At 59.2% G+C, this 18,075-nt stretch overlaps 6 protein-coding genes across 6 annotated transcripts; 2 read left to right on the top strand and 4 right to left on the bottom strand.

The window, feature by feature from the left end:
* Window positions 1–109: 109 nt before the first annotated feature.
* Window positions 110–2,711, top strand: COLE_00799 (uncharacterized protein; the record flags this gene model as incomplete). The annotated part of the gene is made up of 6 exons (XM_018422014.2): window positions 110–1,083; window positions 1,120–1,396; window positions 1,436–1,663; window positions 1,695–1,902; window positions 1,937–2,287; window positions 2,320–2,711. The coding sequence occupies 6 exons, from the start codon at window positions 110–112 to the stop codon at window positions 2,709–2,711; spliced, it is 2,430 nt and encodes an 809-aa protein (XP_018281924.1).
* A 954-nt stretch (window positions 2,712–3,665) lies between these two features.
* COLE_00798 (uncharacterized protein) lies at window positions 3,666–5,886 on the bottom strand (the record flags this gene model as incomplete). The annotated part of the gene is made up of 3 exons (XM_018420666.2): window positions 3,666–5,419; window positions 5,528–5,705; window positions 5,827–5,886. The coding sequence occupies 3 exons, from the start codon at window positions 5,884–5,886 to the stop codon at window positions 3,666–3,668; spliced, it is 1,992 nt and encodes a 663-aa protein (XP_018281925.1).
* Window positions 5,887–7,941: 2,055 nt separating this feature from the next.
* Window positions 7,942–10,029, top strand: COLE_00797 (uncharacterized protein; the record flags this gene model as incomplete). The annotated part of the gene is made up of 5 exons (XM_018419473.2): window positions 7,942–8,447; window positions 8,480–8,670; window positions 8,701–8,989; window positions 9,026–9,186; window positions 9,227–10,029. 5 exons carry the CDS (start codon window positions 7,942–7,944, stop codon window positions 10,027–10,029), a joined length of 1,950 nt encoding a protein of 649 aa, XP_018281926.1.
* A 116-nt stretch (window positions 10,030–10,145) lies between these two features.
* COLE_00796 (uncharacterized protein) lies at window positions 10,146–12,648 on the bottom strand (the record flags this gene model as incomplete). The annotated part of the gene is made up of 3 exons (XM_018422015.2): window positions 10,146–10,967; window positions 11,017–11,742; window positions 11,794–12,648. 3 exons carry the CDS (start codon window positions 12,646–12,648, stop codon window positions 10,146–10,148), a joined length of 2,403 nt encoding a protein of 800 aa, XP_018281927.1.
* Window positions 12,649–12,881: 233 nt separating this feature from the next.
* Window positions 12,882–13,480, bottom strand: COLE_00795 (uncharacterized protein; the record flags this gene model as incomplete). The annotated part of the gene is made up of 2 exons (XM_018419474.2): window positions 12,882–12,993; window positions 13,029–13,480. 2 exons carry the CDS (start codon window positions 13,478–13,480, stop codon window positions 12,882–12,884), a joined length of 564 nt encoding a protein of 187 aa, XP_018281928.1.
* Window positions 13,481–13,500: 20 nt separating this feature from the next.
* COLE_00794 (uncharacterized protein) lies at window positions 13,501–18,009 on the bottom strand (the record flags this gene model as incomplete). Its single annotated transcript, XM_018420181.1, has 11 exons — window positions 13,501–15,351; window positions 15,388–16,090; window positions 16,126–16,219; window positions 16,258–16,448; window positions 16,485–16,705; window positions 16,744–16,941; window positions 16,980–17,160; window positions 17,196–17,411; window positions 17,469–17,581; window positions 17,622–17,801; window positions 17,869–18,009. 11 exons carry the CDS (start codon window positions 18,007–18,009, stop codon window positions 13,501–13,503), a joined length of 4,089 nt encoding a protein of 1,362 aa, XP_018281929.1.
* Window positions 18,010–18,075: the final 66 nt, after the last annotated feature.

Genomic DNA, 18,075 nt, shown 5'->3' with positions numbered 1-18,075 from the left:
CTCTGAGATCTGAGATCTATCAAGGGCTGGAGTTGGCATTTGTTTGTGACACGTCCTGAGGTTGGCTCATCGCCCATCGTTTCCACCTAGGACGACGGCAATCTTCACCATGCCCTCCTCTCCATCTCCGCCAAGCTACTCCCGCCCACCACCTAAGCGCACCTATGGCCGCCGCGGTCGCATCTCCAAACCTCGAGCCGAAACTCCGGAGCCCACAACCGATACTGATGTGGAAGACGAGCCACCTGCACCGACTGTAAAACGTCAGCGGATGCGGGGCGATCCATCACCTGCCTCACATACTGAACCCGGCTCTGGGCCTTTTCATCCTTCAACGCCCCCCGCCGAGTCGCCCTTCGCGTCGCCATGCGGCTCACCGTCTGCGTCTGTCGCACCCGCCAAGATCTCCTCCAGACTCGCTGCTCTGGTGACCGATGACGCCAACTCCCGCCCTCTCCTTTCCCGCTCTCAGACCGCACCCGAGGGGCCCTTGCAGTCCACGGCTTCAGCGTCCACTATTGCAAGAGTCGAAGGCAGACAAGGCAGTCAGGCACCGCGTCCTCGCAGGAAGATGCTGTCTCGTGCCGAGAGCATGGCCTCCCAGACCCTTCCTACTACCAACTCGGCCCCGTCGACGCCCCGCACTCCACGCCCACTCAAAATTACGCACTCTATGCCCACGCCTGGGAGCGGGCGCAGTCATACGAGCTATGATGGGGAGCCCGGCTCGCCGCTTATTGCGCCCCTTGTCCCCGTCGCGGTTGGTAGCCCATCCCCGGCCAAAGCCAAGCGCACGTACGGAGGCAATAGGAGCTTTCTCGCGTCTCGCCCGACCGATTTGGACACAGCATTGACCGAGGACGCGCAACCAAGCTACTCCGAGCTGCGCAAGGCATATGAGGTCGATACAGGGGACGACGACGGCATCCGTAACCTTGCGGAGGAGTTCAACCTGGCGCGCGCGCCCGAGCCAATCAACGACATGCGGAGCAAGGGCGAGAACCGGCTGTTCATGGACGACATCAGCTTGCTGCTTAGCGACATCAACAATCCCATGCAGAGCCTCGCATTGCGGCGGTCAAGGTTAGTCTGACTCGGCAGTCCGGGGGCTCATGGCAGCGCACTTGATGTTCTGCAGAAGATGCTGGAAGGAGAGTGGATGGCTAGACTGCGGGGCCATATCGAAACTGTATTCACAGCGCTATTCAGCGGCAGCCGCGAAGATTCGTTTCTTGGCGCCGCTTGCTTGTTGTTTCTCGCGCTGCTTGCGAAGGGTGGTGGGCTGCGACGATTGCTCGAGGGCGAAGAAAACAATGTCGTCGCGTTACTGGAGAGCCACATTGACTTGACTTCTGGGCCCCTCGACCAAGGATACAGAGGCAGGCCATCGCTATCCGTGAGTCTAGAGTCTGCACACACTCTTGACTAACCGCAGACGCAGAGACTTCGAGCCTTGGCCTCCAAGATTTTCGAAGAGCAGGAAGTCGGCGGAAGTCGCGGCATCGCATCCTACGTTCTAGCTGAGGCGTTTCAAGAGTCTACTTCCACACCACAGATGTTGGCAGCTGTTGCTCATGAAGGGCTAGCTCTCCGTGTTTTCAGGCGACTCAAGGAAGATGGTGCCCTGCTAAGAACACGGATGGAGCTATATCGCAGCAGTATCGTAAGCGTCATGCTGGATTGTCTGACTCCAGGATCTCCTTCCCAGGGATGGCACGATCGACCTCGACGCCATCGAGCAAAGCTTGCGGGCTCTGTCTCGCATTGTGGCGATGTCCATCACAGACCGCGAGCAAGCATCCACCGAGCGGGAGTGTATCAGCTCGTTGCTCCACCTACTAGTCTCTGCTGTTGCGATCGTCGTTGACGAGGAAGAAGAAGATGAGCACGTCCAGCGGCAAGGTATGTCATCCAGCGATTTCACAGCTGACCTCAGCCGCGCGATGCGCCGTTCTGTCCCTGCAGATACTTGCTCCGCTCGCCGATCCAGCTCACATGGCGGACAGCGCGAAAGAGGCATTTGACGCCGCGCACGAGGATGAGGCGACTTTGGCCGCGTTTGGCCGCCTCATGTTCCAACGCAATAGGTGGCCAGAGCTTTGCAAGTTCACCTCTCGCGAAAATAATACTAGCCCAACCTCGTCTCCCGTCAAGCCGAGCGAGAACCAGCGTATCGAGGACGGATCTGACAACTTGGAGGCCGTCGAGCTCTTGATCTTCCTGTCGCCCGTACTGGACCGCATCCTCCCCAAGTCGCGCAGTGCTGCGATGAAAGTAGCGACAACATGTACGCTTTAAACATTACCCCGCTAATATCAGCTGTCTCCGGATGTGGCAAACGCTCGTGCATCTTTGGCTGCCGTTGCGCAACATCCATCTCATTTGCCGCCCTCGTCGTCTCGCTCTACAACGAGCACCTGGGCGAGCAGGAGCACGGCCGTGCCCTCCTCCTCTCGATGTTCCTCACCGTCCTCCTCACCCGCCTGCTCGTTTCGGCGCCGAGCCAGGTCCGACCTCTCGTCGAGCGCGAGCTGGCCGGCTCGGGATGGCGTGAGCAGCTTGTGGGCCTGCGCGACCGCCTGAAGCACTTCGAGGGCATCTACGCTACGGTGAAGGAGCAAGTTGGCGCGGCGGGGATCGAGGACGGCGACAGCATGCTCGACGAAGCGCTGAAGGAGCTGCAGCCGCTCATCGCGGCCGCAAACGGATGATGAAGTGTCTCTGTAGTAATACATATACATACGAGCTGTGACACATGTATCATAGTACTTTAACACTACCATTGTCATGGAGGCGAGTGCTTCGGCGCACGGAGCGCCGTCGTTCCGTCTTCCGGGACCGCTACTAATGATCCATCGATGCCGCACCCCCGAGTCACCTCAGCCGCCTGACACGCGGTCCTCCCATTGCTCCCGCATGCTGTATAAATATACGCGATTCCGCTACGCCCTCATAACTTGACGTGACCCAACTGGAGCGCGCCACTTATCGTCGGAGATTTGTGCCAGTTGGTGGGGGTTCGAACCCGGTGGTGAGAAATCACTGTAAACGGTCGTACAGCCGCCGGGGCTGTGGTATTGAGAAATCAATAAGAAGGGCCGTACAGCCGCCACGACCAGCCTAGCATGTCCTGATTTTTTGCCACTTCGTGTCCCTCACGGTGCTCTAACTCTGACGACGTAAGACAAGGGCTAGTTGGATGCAAGCCCGTGATATATCTCAGATTCTGTTGATTCTGTTGATCGTTTCCCCTTCTATGTCAGAACGGCACGGTCACTAACCCCAGTCGCTTAGCACTTGTCGGCTGCATACGTGCAACTATGGTGGTCCGGGACATGAATCAGACGTAAAGGATAGCTTCGAGCCCGGCTTCTCATCGCTCACAGTTCTCGAACTCTGGCAGGCAAGAACACACAACAAATCCGAGGACGAGCTGGATCCACCTCACCCCATCACAGGCACCCACTAATCTCAACTTCTGAGCAGTGCGATTCATCACTGATACAAATGGATGCGTTACGCAGTTCCGCTGGGAACACGCGCCAATGCAGTGGTGAGGGTATACATATGGATTGTTGGACTATTAGCGGCGCGCTGCCGCTGCTAGACTAAAATAGTGCGTGGCAGATGAGGACCGAGAACCGAGACACAAGAAGAGGAGGCGCTTAGTCCTTCTTCTCGCCCTCAGTCGACGAGGACTGGCCCTCCTGGGCAGCGCCCTCGGCGTTGCGCTTCTCGTAGACCTTCTGGAAGAGGCCGAGCGAAGCCTGCTGGGCGGCGTCGAGGGCGGCCTTGATGTCCTCGGCCTTGACCGAGGCGTCGCCGGCGGCGCCCTTGGCGGCGATCTCGCGGAGCTCGTTGAGGAGCTTCTTGACCTTCTCGCGCTCCTCCTTCTCGAGCTGGGCCTCGAACTCGGCCATCGACTTCTCGGTGTCGGTGACGAACGACTCGCCCTTGTTGGCCTCCTCGATGACAGCGCGGCGCTGCTTGTCGGTCTCGGCGTAGCGCTCGGCGTCGGCAACCATGTTCTCGATCTCCGAGTCGGAAAGACCCGACGACGAGGCAATAGTCATGCTCTGCTCGCGGTTGGTCGCCTTGTCGACGGCCGAGACGTTGACGATACCGTCGGCGTCAATGTCGAAGGTGATCTGGATCTGGGGGACACCCTTGGGGGCAGGGGGAAGGCCGTTAAGCTGGAAGTTGCCAAGAAGCTTGTTGTCACGGACAAGCTCACGCTCGCCCTGGTAGACCTTGACCTCGATGGCGGTCTGGCCGTCGGCGGCGGTCGAGAAGGTCTGCGACTTCTTGGTGGGGATGGTGGTGTTACGGTTGATGAGACGGGTGAAGACACCGCCGAGGGTCTCGATACCGAGGGAGAGGGGGGTGACGTCGAGGAGGAGGATGTCGGTGACGTTGCCGGCAAGGACACCGGCCTGGATGGCGGCACCCATGGCGACGGCCTCGTCGGGGTTGACACCCTTCGAGGGCTCACGGCCGAAGAGGGCCTTGGCGGTCTCAACGACCTTGGGCATACGGGTCATGCCGCCGACGAGCAGGACGTCGTTGAGCTCGGCGGGCTTGACGCCGGCGTCGCGGAGAGCCTTCTGGCAGGGCTCCTGGGTGCGGTCGATCAGGGGCTTGACAATGGCCTCGAGCTTGGCACGGGTAAGAGTGAGGTTGATGTGCTTGGGGCCCTCGGCGGTAGCAGTGATGTAAGGAAGCGAAATGTCGGTCGACGAGGTCGACGAGAGCTCGATCTTGGCGCGCTCAGCGGCCTCACGGATACGCTGGATAGCCATGCGGTCGCCCGAGACGTCAATGCCCTCGGTCTTCTTGGCCTCCTCGAGGATGTAGTTAACGAGGGCAATGTCGAAGTCCTCGCCACCAAGGTGAGTGTCACCGTTGGTCGACTTGACCTCGAAGACACCCTTCTGCATCTCAAGGATGGAAATGTCGAAGGTACCACCACCAAGGTCGTAGACGGCGATGGTAGCCGAGTCGGTCTTGTCAAGACCGTAAGCGAGGGCGGCGGCGGTAGGCTCGTTGATGACACGGAGGACGTCAAGGCCCGCAATCTGACCGGCGTCCTTGGTGGCCTGACGCTGCGAGTCGTTGAAGTAGGCGGGGACGGTGATAACGGCGTGCTTGACGGGCTTGCCAAGGTAGGCCGAAGCAGTGTCCTTCATCTTGCCGACGACAAAGGCACCGATCTGGGCAGGCGAGTACTTTTCACCACGGGCCTCGACCCAAGCGTCACCGTTCGAGTGCGCAACAATCTTGTAGGGCACCTGCTTGATGTCGCGCTGGACCTCGGCGTCAGAGAACTTGCGGCCGATCAGACGCTTGGAAGCAAAGATCGTGTTCTCGGCGTTGACGACGGCCTGTCGCCGCGCGGGCTGGCCGACAAGGCGCTCACCATCTGATGGCGTCAGCGCTGGAAAAATAGGGAAGGGCTTGGAAAAAAAAGTGGCGAGCGAGGAAAAAAGTCCACCACTTTGACAGCAACGCCGCCCAAGCTAATACTCACCCTTGGTGAAGGCAACGAACGAAGGGGTAGTACGGGCACCCTCCGAGTTCTCGAGAACCTTGGCCTGGCCAGCCTCGAAGATGGACACACACGAGTTGGTGGTGCCCAGGTCAATGCCGACGACGGGGCCGGAGACCTTGGAGTTGTAGCGCTTCGACGCAACGAAGGGCGAGGCGCGCTGGGGGGTTAGCTATGTTGTTTCATACAGGTTCCATCGCCACTCGGCGACGCTCGGCGGATCTTGGTTTTTCTGTGGTTTCGCCTGCGTCGCCGAGATGGTGAAGGGCGGAGATGCTCACAGTGGCGGCGCGGAGGGCCGAGAAGGGGGTGGAGCGGATGGAGCGGGTGATACCGTACATGGTGGGTGCCGCTTTTTGGGAGGACTGCGGGGGGTAAGGATGAAGAGGAGGCAAGAAGTGACGGCGAGAGGGAAAGAAATAGTCGTGGGCGGGGGGAGGTGCGGCGGCAGATGGGTGGTGGTGGGGGGCCGCAAAACGGAGGATGGGTGTGCCCTGAGAGGCCTGACACTAGAACCGTGTGGTGACATGTCGCCGAAACCGCCTACTTTGTGGGCGTACGGTGAGCATCCGATGGCCGTACGGTGGCGGAATGCCGCTGACGCCCATCAACGGCCACTCAATTCCCGTCTAATTCCCTCGCCTAACTGACTTTTTCTCCATCACCCAGAGGCCATCGAGGCCATAGTAAAATCTAGAACAAAGTCGATTTCCGCCTCACTCCGGACTCCACTCACCCACCATCAGCTCCACCGCTCCCAGCTCCGGCCGGGCCAGCGGCCGAGAATACCCGACCGGGAAAAACCCCACGCGAACGCCGCGTGAGGCGGGACCAAATAGCCAAGACAATCCTTGCATTCTGTATGGCTGCAATTGGCTGACCGGTGCCAACTCGGATGTCCAACTTTGTCCTGGGTGGACAAGTGCAAGGACCGAGCTTCATCGCAGCTCTCCTCTCCCTCTCGTACTCGTCCTCAACACCCATCCGTCCAGTTCGTCACCTCGGTTCGCCTAGGCGCTGTCGCGCACCCGCACCCATGGCTCCCCTTCTCCTCACTCACTTCCGAGCGCGCCACCGCTCTGTTCTCACCACCCTCTTCGCCGCGACCTTCCTCGGCGCCGTCGTTGTCGTTGCTTTCCCCTGTCCCGCAAGGGTCGGAGTCAGTGATGGAGCGCGGATGAGATTGGACGGAGAGCAGCCGAGCGAGGTCGTTGCCATGATGAACAAGCGCGGCGGACGAAAACTCTTCATGGAGGAGTAGAGTTGGTGGTCTCGCCGACGACATGGGCTGGTTGTTGAGGATTGCTTTGTCTTTCACGCTGCCACTCCGAGTCTACACCCCTCTCACTCCTTCTCATGTGCGCCACTTGTGCTCGCGACTGGATGCCCCCGCCTTGCAAGGCGGGTAGCCGTTCCTCTCCCCACGTCGACTGAACGTCACACACCTCCGCGAGGAGCCGAAACCGGAATCGTATCGAGGCGCTCTGACGCCTCGACAAAAGCATCGTTGTATACTAGCCTCTTCAACAAGTGAGTTTACTGTCCCCTTTCTGAGACTCTGAACCTCCTTCCTCCTTCTACTGTACCATTCTCGAACGCCGGGCTGACAGCAGAACTCACTCAAGAGTCAAACCCACGAACCCCGGACGCAGCATACCCTGCACGCACGAACCACGGTACCACCACTATGCATTCTCTGAACTATCCACACGTCTGGCATGGGAAGGGCCCACATGACCTTCGCTCGAAGATGATGACAGGGGGCTTGGGCATACGTTGAGGCTGACGGAGATCGGAACTGGAGACACGGAGGAGCTTCTCGTCGGCGCCCGGAAGGAAGGGCGGGCCCTCGGTATGCCCCGGGGTCAGGGCTGTGGTTCGCGGCGCTGTCTAGTCCCCACAAGTGGCAAATGCTTCAAGATCGCGACGACTTCAGAACTCAGCGCTGAACATCGCCACGAAATGCATGTGTTTGTGGTACGCCGTTCTGCGGCCTGTTACTGCACTTCGGTAATGTTGCACCCCATTCGGTCATCGGCTAGTCTTTGCGGCATTCCAGCCAACCCAGTGCCGAGGCAGTTGTACCGGCACCAGAGTCTGCGTCCAGCAGGATCATATCTAACCCATCTCGCATCGGTTCTCCTCATTTGTGACTCCGGCCCCGGGCCTCTACTCTCCTCTCACTGTCCCTCGTCCCTTCGTGCATCGCCCATGCCTCCCCCTGCGCCAGACGACGAGTGCACCAACCACCAGCCTCATAATCAGCGTCCGTGCGGGACCCCACTCACGTGTGCACGGCCTCCACCCTCCCCAGAACTTTGTCTGCCTCGCACGCGACGACGTGTCTTCGCTTCCAACTCATGTCCGCATTGTAACTCTCTCACAATCTGGTCAGCATGGAAGCCCACACCAAGGGTGCCGCGCGCTCACCTATCCTCGTTGACTCGACACTCCTCGTCGGCGCCCGTATCCTCTTCTTCCTCCTCGCCCGCCGCTTCCTCCACTCTCTGTCGCCCACACTGCGCGAGCTACAGAAACCCGAAGTATCCCTTCCTACGACTCAGACCCGCACGAGACCACGCTCCGCTTCCGCGATGAGCGGGGTGAGCGTTCGGACAACTCGCTCCCCAGTAGAGCCCGCCTCTCCCCTCCCCGATACTGATGAGGATACATCACCAGCCTCCTCATACCCCGGCTCTCCGGGAAGCGCACGTTCCCTTCTCCCTGGGGCTTCCTCACCCACTCCAAACTCTCGGGGTGGGCCAAGCTCCGTCGAGATGCAATTCCTGGGCGCGAAGCTCCAGCCGCGTGTGATCCAGCTGTCGCACTCTGCCCCCCCACCTAGCGCTGTGGGAACGAAACGCGTCAAGCGTACGGCCAGGGGACTTTCCCGCATCGCTCGGTGAGCATTATGCAGATTAGACCTGACAAAAGTACTCTCTTTGCTGTCTGCTTCGCTGAGAGCTTGACGCTCATCGCCATTGTCGCTACGCACGCATTGGGGATACTGCACGCAAACGCTCGCCGCGTGAACTTCTCGGTATCGCTGCACATCTTGCTCGCACTGATTCTTCTCGTGGTCCCGCTTGTGCAATGCCTTCTGTGCACGTACAGGAGTCGGCGAGGTAAGTCTCCTCGCGACAAGGCTGATGTAGACTCCGTCTCCACGAAGCCCTCTATTGCGAGCCTCAGCTTGACAGCTCGTGTGCTCATCTCATTGATTCCCTTCGCCATCTACGTTTTCCTTTTCACCCGCATTCCGCCTTACATTACTGCCGTTAAGCCGGCGGACGACAGCTGGGCGGAAGGATGGGAGGGTGGCGGTTGGTTGGAGAGCAGCCTAGGCCGCGTAGTTGTGCTCGGAGTGGTGGTGATTGCAGGGCTCAGTGGGATCGGTGCGGTGGTCACCGCGTGGGATTATCTCGAGCAGGCTGCCGGCACAAGGTAAGCTTGCTCTCACCCCCCCTACGCTTACATCAGACGCGTGGTCACAGACGCAGACGTGCTCCAGGCTGAGCGTTCTCTCTACCGGGTGCGGCACGACGCCCAAGCGAAGCGTGACGAGATTGAGCGCATTGCTCGTAATGAGCCGGAGCCAAGCGGGTGGATGACGCGCGTGTTCGGGACAAAGGTTGGACAGGGTAGGTTTATGTCGTTCACATGCCCCTCACTAATGGACAGAGTTGTCCGCCCTCAACACCGAACTCAGGACGCTCGAGGTGATGGAGGCAGACATCGCCCGATCCGTCGCTACACTGAGGGCGCGGCACAAGGCACAAGGATTCCGCGCTACTCTCAAGGGGACAGTGTACAACATTCTGGGATACATCTTCGCGATTTACTGCGTTGCCCGTCTTCTTCTGTGCGCTGCCTCCCTCCTCTCCCCCTTCGCCACCAGCACGGCCACCACGGAACCCACCAAGGGCAACAGCAACGGCGACTGGATCTCCTTTGTGCTCGCCCTAGCCCTCAGCGGCCTCGATGCGGACGCGGATGTTGCGCGCTGGTCTCGCACCATCTCGCTTCTCTTTACCGGCGCCCTAGTGGTGTCGTCCCTAGCAATGGTGCTGCGCTGGCTCGCACGGGTCTTGAGGCTCACCTCCCGCACAGTGGGCGCGGGCTTCCTCCTCCTCACCCTGGGCCAGCTCTTCGCGATGTACGTCATCTCCCTGCTGGTCCAGCTGCGCTCGTCGCTCCCGCCATCACCGGCAGTTCCACCAGGACTACCAGCAAATGCAACCATTCCTGCCAACCGGACAGAGGCAAACTCCACAGATAGCCTCGCGGCGTCGGCTGTGGCAGTTGTCGCCGCGGCGGCCGCCAGCGCCGACGACTCGCTTCTTCGATCGCTCCCAGACTTCCGTGTGTTTGGGCGGCTGTTCGACGCCGTCTTCCTCCTGACGGCGCTGAGTACATTCGTGTATCGCTGGATTGCGGCCAAGGTGACGGATGACGGAGATCTGTATGAAGCGCTGGGGCGATAGATGGCCGTGGCTCGACTCTGCCAAGAGCTCCTTCATGCTCATGACATAGTACTGCTATGGGGCAGTTGTAACGTAGATTACTCGGTATACATAATGGTATGATTGTGCTGGGTATATCATAAACTCCGAGCGACATCCTCACGTCCGTGATTATATGAGCCGTCATCTCGCCATCCTGCATTGCCACTCACGCCCACTATCCGCACGCGCCCGCTTCCCGGGACATCCTCCTCCTCCGAACTCAACACCTCCTCTACATCGCTAGTGCTCCCCTCGTCTCCACCAGACGCACCGTGGCTCTCGAGCCTGTCGAGCCGCGGGCGTGGCGTCGGCGTGCCGCGATCTTCGGGATCCGCCTCGCTCGCGCTCCCGTCTCGCCGCCGCATAGCGTGCAGATGCGAGGATCTAGCAAGTCGCCGCGGGCGCGGGGTGATGGTCGAAATCCGCCCCCGCTGCAGTGGCCGCGGGGACTCGCGATCTTCGAACAACGCGCTCGGCTCAGCCGCGCTGATGCTCCGCGTGCCCGGCGTGCGCCGCTTCAGGCTCAGCGGCAGCGGTCTGCGCTTCATCCGCGGCGTCGTGGGGCTCGCGAGCTCCTCGGTTTCTTCCGCGCCCCCGACGTCGATCAACAGCCCTGCCAGTGGGCCCGTCGATAACCGCTTGCCTCTGTCCCGCGTCGCATCCCGTCTCCGCTTGACTGAGTCAGAGCTCAGCGGGCGCAGCAGCGCGTCGATCGCCTCGCCGCGGCTCAAGGCCCCGAGTACGATGATGGACACCAGCACGACCAATTGCGCGAGAGAGCGGCGGCGCTCAAAGCCCAACTCGTCCGCGAGCAGCTGGAGCTGCGTCTCAGTCGTGCGGCGCTCAGCGTCGAATGCAGTGCGCATCTGCTCCATCTGCACGAGGAGGCGACCGAGGCGGTCTTCTTGACGCATGCGCTGTAGTCAGCGACCCATACTGCAAAAACACCGGCCGGCGCCTACTCACGTCGACGTCGTACCGCGCTGCATCGCGGCCCCGCTCGTCTTCCCAGCGCTGCTCCGCCCTCTCGAGCGCAGCTCGTAGCGCCTTGGCCTGCTCGTCGATGTATCGAGCCACGAGCGTCGTATTCCCCTCCAGCGCGTTCAGACGGCGAGTGATGAATGCGTAGATCGACTCTGACGTGTCGGCTCGGCCTCTGTACGCTGTCGTGCCGGGCTCCGCAGAAGCCGGAGGTGTGCCCGCGACGTGAGATGAGTCGACAGCCACGCCGGGGGTGTCAGAGGGGCTCGGGGCCTCCTCAGCACCTCCAGAAGAAGCAGGCGCAACGCTTGATAACGATGAGGCCGAGCCGGCGCTCGGCGCACATTCGATAAGCGGCTCAAACATGTTCTCCACCCCGCTCACCCGCCTAGCTTGTTCCTGTACGAGGCGCTCGAGCTCGCACAGCTCGCGCTGTCTCCTCTCGTCATCCTCGCGCTCCTTGGCCTCCCGCTCCGCCACACGGGCAGCCTCCGCCGCGCGCTCCGCCTCCTGCTCGCTGTCCCTTGCCTTCTTTTCAGCGGCGCCGCTCGCTTCCGCCGCCCGGCGCTGCTCCATCTTGAACGCTTCCATCTGGTTCATGCCGTAGACCTTGAGTTGCGACACAGGGCAGTAGAACTCGCTCCCGTAGAATGAGGGGAAGTCGAGGCGCAGGAAGCGGTGGAACGACGTGGGCTCGGGGAGGGTAAACGTCTGGTGTCAGCGCACCTCTCGGACGTGGAGTCGAAAGAAGAGAACACTCACCTGCGCGCCCCGCACGTTCTTCCCCACGAACTCTGCGACAACTTCCCACTCGCCCTCGGCGTCGTCCGCGACGCTGACCTTCACAGACCGCACGATGCCGGAGAAGAACTCCCACACTGCGAGCTCGACCGCCTCCACCCGGATCTCATCGCACAGCTCCACGACGGCCCAGTGCTCTTCCGCGCGGCAGGGCGTGAGCATGTACCGGTCGCGAGATTTGTGCAGGAGCGAGCTCGCGTGCTGCGTGAGCGGCGAGGAGGCGAGCACGCGGGCAGAGCAGTCTGGAGACGCGTAGTTGTACCGGTGGCCCTTGTGACGTGGCGCGGCGCTGGGAGGAGGAGGAGGGGGTAGGGTCGTGTTGTGTTCCGTCGCGTTCACAGATGATGTGTGCGGAAGAGATGACTCCGAGGCGTTGTCCGACTGCGCGGGCTCAGCGGCTCGCGCCTCGCGGCTGCGCTTCCAGTCTTCAAAGGACTCGAAGGGGACCTCCGAGGCGTTGAGAATCTCGGACGCATTGTGGGTGTCGGAGGCGTTGAGAGCGTTCGGCGCCTTCTGGGTTAAGTTGCCAGCCTCGTGATCTGCTGGCCCCGTGGCCAGGCCAGTTGCTGGCCCGGAATCAGCCGACACATCCTCCGTACACACGCAAGGCACGTGCAGAGCCCGCCATGGGTCGTAGTAGCATATGTCCTCGCGCCGCTCCAGCTCCGGGAAGTACGCAGGTGACGCAGAGGATCTGGCCGCAGCGGCGGACGTGACCGCCGCTATCCGAGACAGCGCCGCCTCATACACGTCGAGACCCTCCAGTTCCTGCGCAGCGACAAAGAGAGAGGTGAGGAGGATCAAGAGTGTCCTCATGGCGCTGCGATGATGGTAACCATGAATGAATGAGAGTGCAGACATAAGTTGGGTGGCGTCTATGCGCGATGACATCGGTGCGGTAATTTCGGCGCGATGTGCCTGAAGGTTGCCTCTCGGCCTCTCGGGCCGGCTTTCCGTCAACCACAACCACAACAACGGCTTGTCGTTACAGCATACATCAAGTGAATCACTGGGTATAAGGAAACAGGAGAGTGGATCTACATGTGTCTCTAGTCGTCACTATCCAGGTCGGACAAGTCGACGTAGGTGGGGACCTTCTTCGCTGCCGCAGCTCGTCCTGCACGCGCCGTCGCTGGACGAGCGATAGGGACGTAGTCATCACTTCACGTTAGCACCGAAATTGCTTCAACACTCACGAGTCCTCCTCAAAGTCGGAGTCGGCCTTCTTCTTGCCCTTGACTGGCGCTTTCTTCCCGGCTGACTTGGCCTTCGTTTTGACTTCCACTTCGCTGCCTGAATCATTCCCTTTTGTCACCAACTGTTTCGCAGCTGCCTTCGCCTGGGGCGTGGGCTTCATCTCGACGTCGCTGTCCAAGTCGACCGCCTTGGTAGCTCTCTTTCTAGGCGCTGCCTTTAGAGTCGGCTTCACATCGGTGTCGCCGTCCGAGTCCATTCCATTGGGCTTCTTGGCTGGGGCTCTGGCCTTCGGCGCGGGTTTGGCTCTAGCCTTGGGTGCAGGCTTGGGCTTCACGAGCACCTCATCTTCGGAGTCCTCCAAGATCGGTGTGACCTTTGCAGAGGAAGCGGGCTTGGCGGTAGATGCTCGTGACGACGCCCTCGAAACTGGCTTTGATGCTGGCTCAGACATCACTGGGAATCAGCTGGATCTTATGCCACAAACTCACTGTCGAGGTCGGAGTCGTCCAGGCCTATAGTCAACGGCTTGGCCCGGGCGCGAGATGTAGCGGGTTTCTTTGTAACAGGCTTCACATCCTCATCACTGTCTGAAAACGTGGTGCTGCTGCGCTTCAGAGGTGAAGTGGTGTTGGACACGACAGCGGACACGCTAGCGGAGGCCGCGGCTGACGTCGAGTACGAGGCTTTGCCCTTTGGAAGCGCCCGTGGCTTAGCAGGCGCGCGGGCCTTTGCGGTGGGCTTGAAGTCATCCTCTGAGTCATCTGTGTCCTCGTCCTTGGCACGCCTGCGAGACGCAGCAGCCTTCTTGCCCTTCGTCTTGGGCTTGGTGGCACGGGCCAGCTCGAGGTCCCTGGCCAGACAGTTCTCCCACTCCTCCATGAACACGTCAAGGTCTCGGTTCCAAATATCTTGGGGGGAGAGCTTCAGGAGCTCGATGAGTTCCTGCTCCTTGCCGTCGCGCTCCTCAAGAAGCTTCTTGACCTTCTCCTCTGTGAGGCTCCAAATGGCCATGCCGAGCAGGTAGTCGTAGTCGTTGTCCTTGCCCTGGTCCTCCTCTTCTTCCAGTGCGTCCTCCTTCTCACCGGCGTCTGCAGGCTTCGTGCTGTTCTTGGGGAAAGGGCGGAACTTGAGGTCGCGCAGCTCCTGAACCACAACCGACTTCTTCTTGTTGGACACAACCAGCTCCTTCTTGATGATCATCGTCACGAAGCGGGCTTGGTTTGACAAGCGCTCGAACTGCTTGTTAAGCTCGTCTGCGAGGTGCTGTTTGCGTAGCCCGTAGTATTCGAGGCGCTTAGGGTAGAAGTCCAGTAGGATCTCCTCGGGCGATGCGTATTTCTTGATCTTGCCATTGAGATCGAAGCACACCATGTTGCTCGTGGCGATGGTAGTTGTGAGCTTGAAGCGGTTGTCGAAGCCCTCGGCCTCAGCCGCCTTCATGCCCTCAGGCTTCATGTGAAGCTTGAAGTGAACAGTGGTGTCCGTGTGGTGCTCCTCGTAGTCCTTGATCGTGGAGGGCACCTTGTCCGTGCCACTTGTCATCGCCTCAATCATTTCCTTGAAGTCTTGTGTCCACTTGCGCACGGGCAATTCGGTGATCTCGATCGTCTTGTCGTCGATTTTCTCAGCAATACCGGACACTTTGTAACGATCATTGTCGACACGCTCGATTGTGCCCTTGAAGCCTCGGAACCAGGGGGTCATCTGTACCAACTCTTCTCCCCGCATTAGACGCCGGAGGTTGTCAACGATGTCGACGGGGTTGTAGTTGGGAATTTGGGTGCTCCATCCAGTTCCAATGCCGTCGGCCCCGTTGATGAGGACTAGGGGCACGGTAGGAAGGTAGTACTCCGGCTCAATGCGCTGGCCGTCCTCCATGAGGTAGTTGAGAAGTGGGTCATCGTCGGGGTGGAACACAGCGCGCGTCATCGCAGATGTGGTGGTGAAAATGTAACGCGCGCTTGCCGCGTCCTTGCCGCCTTGCATGCGAGTACCAAACTGACCGTTGGGCTCAAGAAGATTGATGTTGTTGCTGCCGACAAAGTTCTGCGCAAGACCGACAATGGTCGCCGTCAAACTCTGTTCGCCGTGGTGATACGCCGAATTCTCGGCGACGTAACCACCGAGTTGAACAACCTTGATTTCGCCCTTCAGATTGCGCTTAAAGCAACCGAACATGACCTTGCGCTGACCCGGTTTGAGACCATCCGCAACTGATGGGATCGATCGTATGTTGTCCGCCATGGAGAAGAGGATGAGTTCCTTGTTGACAAAGTCCGAGATGGGAATCTGCTTGATGTCGTGGTCAAGGAAAGTCCCCGGCTGCAAGTTAGCTTTATTGGAAGATATCTTGGTCACCTTGAACTGGCGCAGCCACTCTTTGCGGTCGTCCGCTTTCTTCTTGTTGAAGGCCATGTCGATGAGGGACTTGTCGTCGGTGTCCATTACATCAAACGACAGGCGGTGTTTATCGAGGTCACTGAAGTACTTCACAGCGTCTTGGGCCCCGCTGGTACCGAGACCCTTGTAATACTTGGAATGCCAGCCGCGTCCGTCGTTGTTGGCTGCCTTCCACTCCTCATACTGAGGCATGGTGTAGAAGGTCCGCTCCTGCTTGCCTTTCCAGACCTTGACGATTGGAGTGATGAACTCAACGAGGAAGTTGGGCATCTTCAGGAGGGAGGGGTAGAAGTAGTCGAGGAAGTTGATGATGAGACCCTTGATATGTGAACCATCGTGGTCCTGGTCAGTCATGATCATGAGCTGACCGTAGCGAAGGCTGTCCAAAGAGGTATAGTTGTGATTGTGCTTCAGACCCAGGATCTGCTTGATGTTCTGAATCTCGACATTCTTCATGATCTGCTCGTGGCTGGCCTCACGGACATTGAGCAGCTTGCCGCGAAGAGGAAAGACACCGAAATTGTCGCGCCCCCCGATGGCACCGAGGCCGGACACAGCGAGTGCCTTGGCGGAATCACCTTCAGTGAGGATGAGGGTACACTGCTTGGCATTCCGACCACCAGCCCAGTTAGCATCCTCGAGTTTGGGGATACCCCCAACACTGCCGTCAGCGCAATCTTTTCTCGCGTGGCTCACCGAGCGCGCTTCGCTCCATCCGTCTTCTTCAGCTGCTGATCCTGTTTGAACCGTGCGTAACTGAGGACGTTGTCGATGACGCCTGACTTGGCGACTACAGCATCAGCAAAGAGCCGGTTTCGATAAGCGCACCCTTCTTTACAAATTCGTCGGAGAGCTCGCACTTGCTGCCAAAGGCAGAACTTTTAAGCGTGAGCGTCTCCTTCGTCTGCGAGTCGAAGGCTGGGTTCTCGATGAGAGCGTTGACGAAAAGCCACATATGACTCTTGATCTGGAAAGGCTTGATCGTAGTATTCTTGCTCTTCTTCTTGATCACGGCAAGGCTGCAAGTCAGGAAAGCGTCCTGCAATCAAACTCACAGCTTGTTGGCGAGTTGCGTGGCAATCATGTCGACGTGTGTGCCACCCTTGATGGTGGAAATAGCGTTGCAGAACGACACCTGCTTGAACTCTCCGTCTGAGACGGCGAACGCCACCTCCCAGCGCTTGCCCGCCGCTTCGTACACGATTGTAGGTTTTGGCTGAGCCGCGCCGTCCCCGCCTTGGGACTTTTGATTCGATTGCACGTACATCTCGACGTACTGCGCGCGTCAGTTCCGCCCTGGTCAACCAAGCTCACCTGTCGGAAGCCCTTGATCTTGGTGAGCCGCTCGCCATTCAGAAACACCTTCAAGTCCTTGACAGTACCGGCAACGTCATACACGCGCTTCATGAGGAGGGCGTATGTGTCGTCATCAATCTCCGTCATGTGGAAGCGCGTGAGTTCCGGAGTGAACGTGATCTTCGTGAATTCTTCGTTCTTCTTGTTTTCGACAATCTGGGACGAGTCAGCTTCTTGCATGCCTCTGAGCTCACCGTTGGCTTCGACTTCTTGGTCATGTTCTGCGAGAAGATCTGTTTGTACTTTTTCGAGTTGACCTTGTCAGCAGTCTCAACAATGAACTCGGTTGAGTAGATATTGGCGAGTTTGGCACCATAACCGTTACGTCCACCAGTGAGCTTCTTCTGATCATCGTCGTAATTGCTCGAAGTGAGTCTGCACTGTCAGCTGAGGTCGCAAGTGGCACTCACAGGTTGCCAAAGATGAGCTCTGGGATCATCATCTTCTCCTTAGAGTGCATCTCGACGGGAATGCCTTTGCCGTTGTTCCACACCGAGATCTGGTTCTTCTCGCGATTGATGTCAACCTTGATCGAGTCCATGGACGGGTCGTTGATCTTGTTATCGGCGGCGTTTACGAGAATCTCGTCAAAGATCTTGAAGAAGCCCGGAACGTAGGTGATCGAACTGGGGACGCATGAGCCCATGCCCAGTAGTGCGGGGGAGGTGTCGCCCGTGACTCACCGGTTGACCATCTGCTTCGTCTCGGGGTCGACGACCCACATGTCCTGGGTGATAGGCTCGACCGAGCCAATATATGTATCGGGACGTTTCAGGACGTGTTCAAGTTGCGAAAGCTAAGACGGCGTCAGTTTCCCAAAGCGCCCTCCAGCCTACCTTCTGGTACATCTCACTGGCAGACTTGGCTGGACCCTTTGGCCGCACATCTTCCTCGTCGTCTTCTTCAATGGCAGCCTTTGGCTTGGCTGGGGAGTCGTCCATGCTGAAATCATCTTCGGAGATGGATTCATTTGGCAGATTGCGTTTGGTGGCGAGTGGCAGCTTGGCGGAGGCCTTCTTGGCCGCTGGCTACGCGTGTCAGATCACACCACATTCGAGCGCGAGCATGACAGTGGTGACTTACTTTGGCAGCAGCCTTCGGAGCGGCCGCCTTCTTAGCGGGAGCCTTTTTTGCTGGGGCCTTCTTTGTAGCCTTCACTGGCTCTACAAACGCATCCGAGTCGCTGTCATCGAGGCGGAAGCCGGAAGACTCGGAGTCGGACATTGTGTACCACCGCCTATGATGAGGAGATGACGGTGGACGGGAGTGATGGGGAGGGCGGTGGAGGGG

This window comes from Cutaneotrichosporon oleaginosum (assembly GCF_008065305.1).
Source record: "Cutaneotrichosporon oleaginosum strain ATCC 20508 chromosome Unknown ATCC20508_contig01, whole genome shotgun sequence".
NCBI classification, from domain to species: Eukaryota; Fungi; Basidiomycota; class Tremellomycetes; order Trichosporonales; family Trichosporonaceae; genus Cutaneotrichosporon; species Cutaneotrichosporon oleaginosum.
The sequence above is the reverse complement of the archived record's forward strand: the minus strand, read 5'-3'. Positions and strand labels throughout refer to the sequence as shown.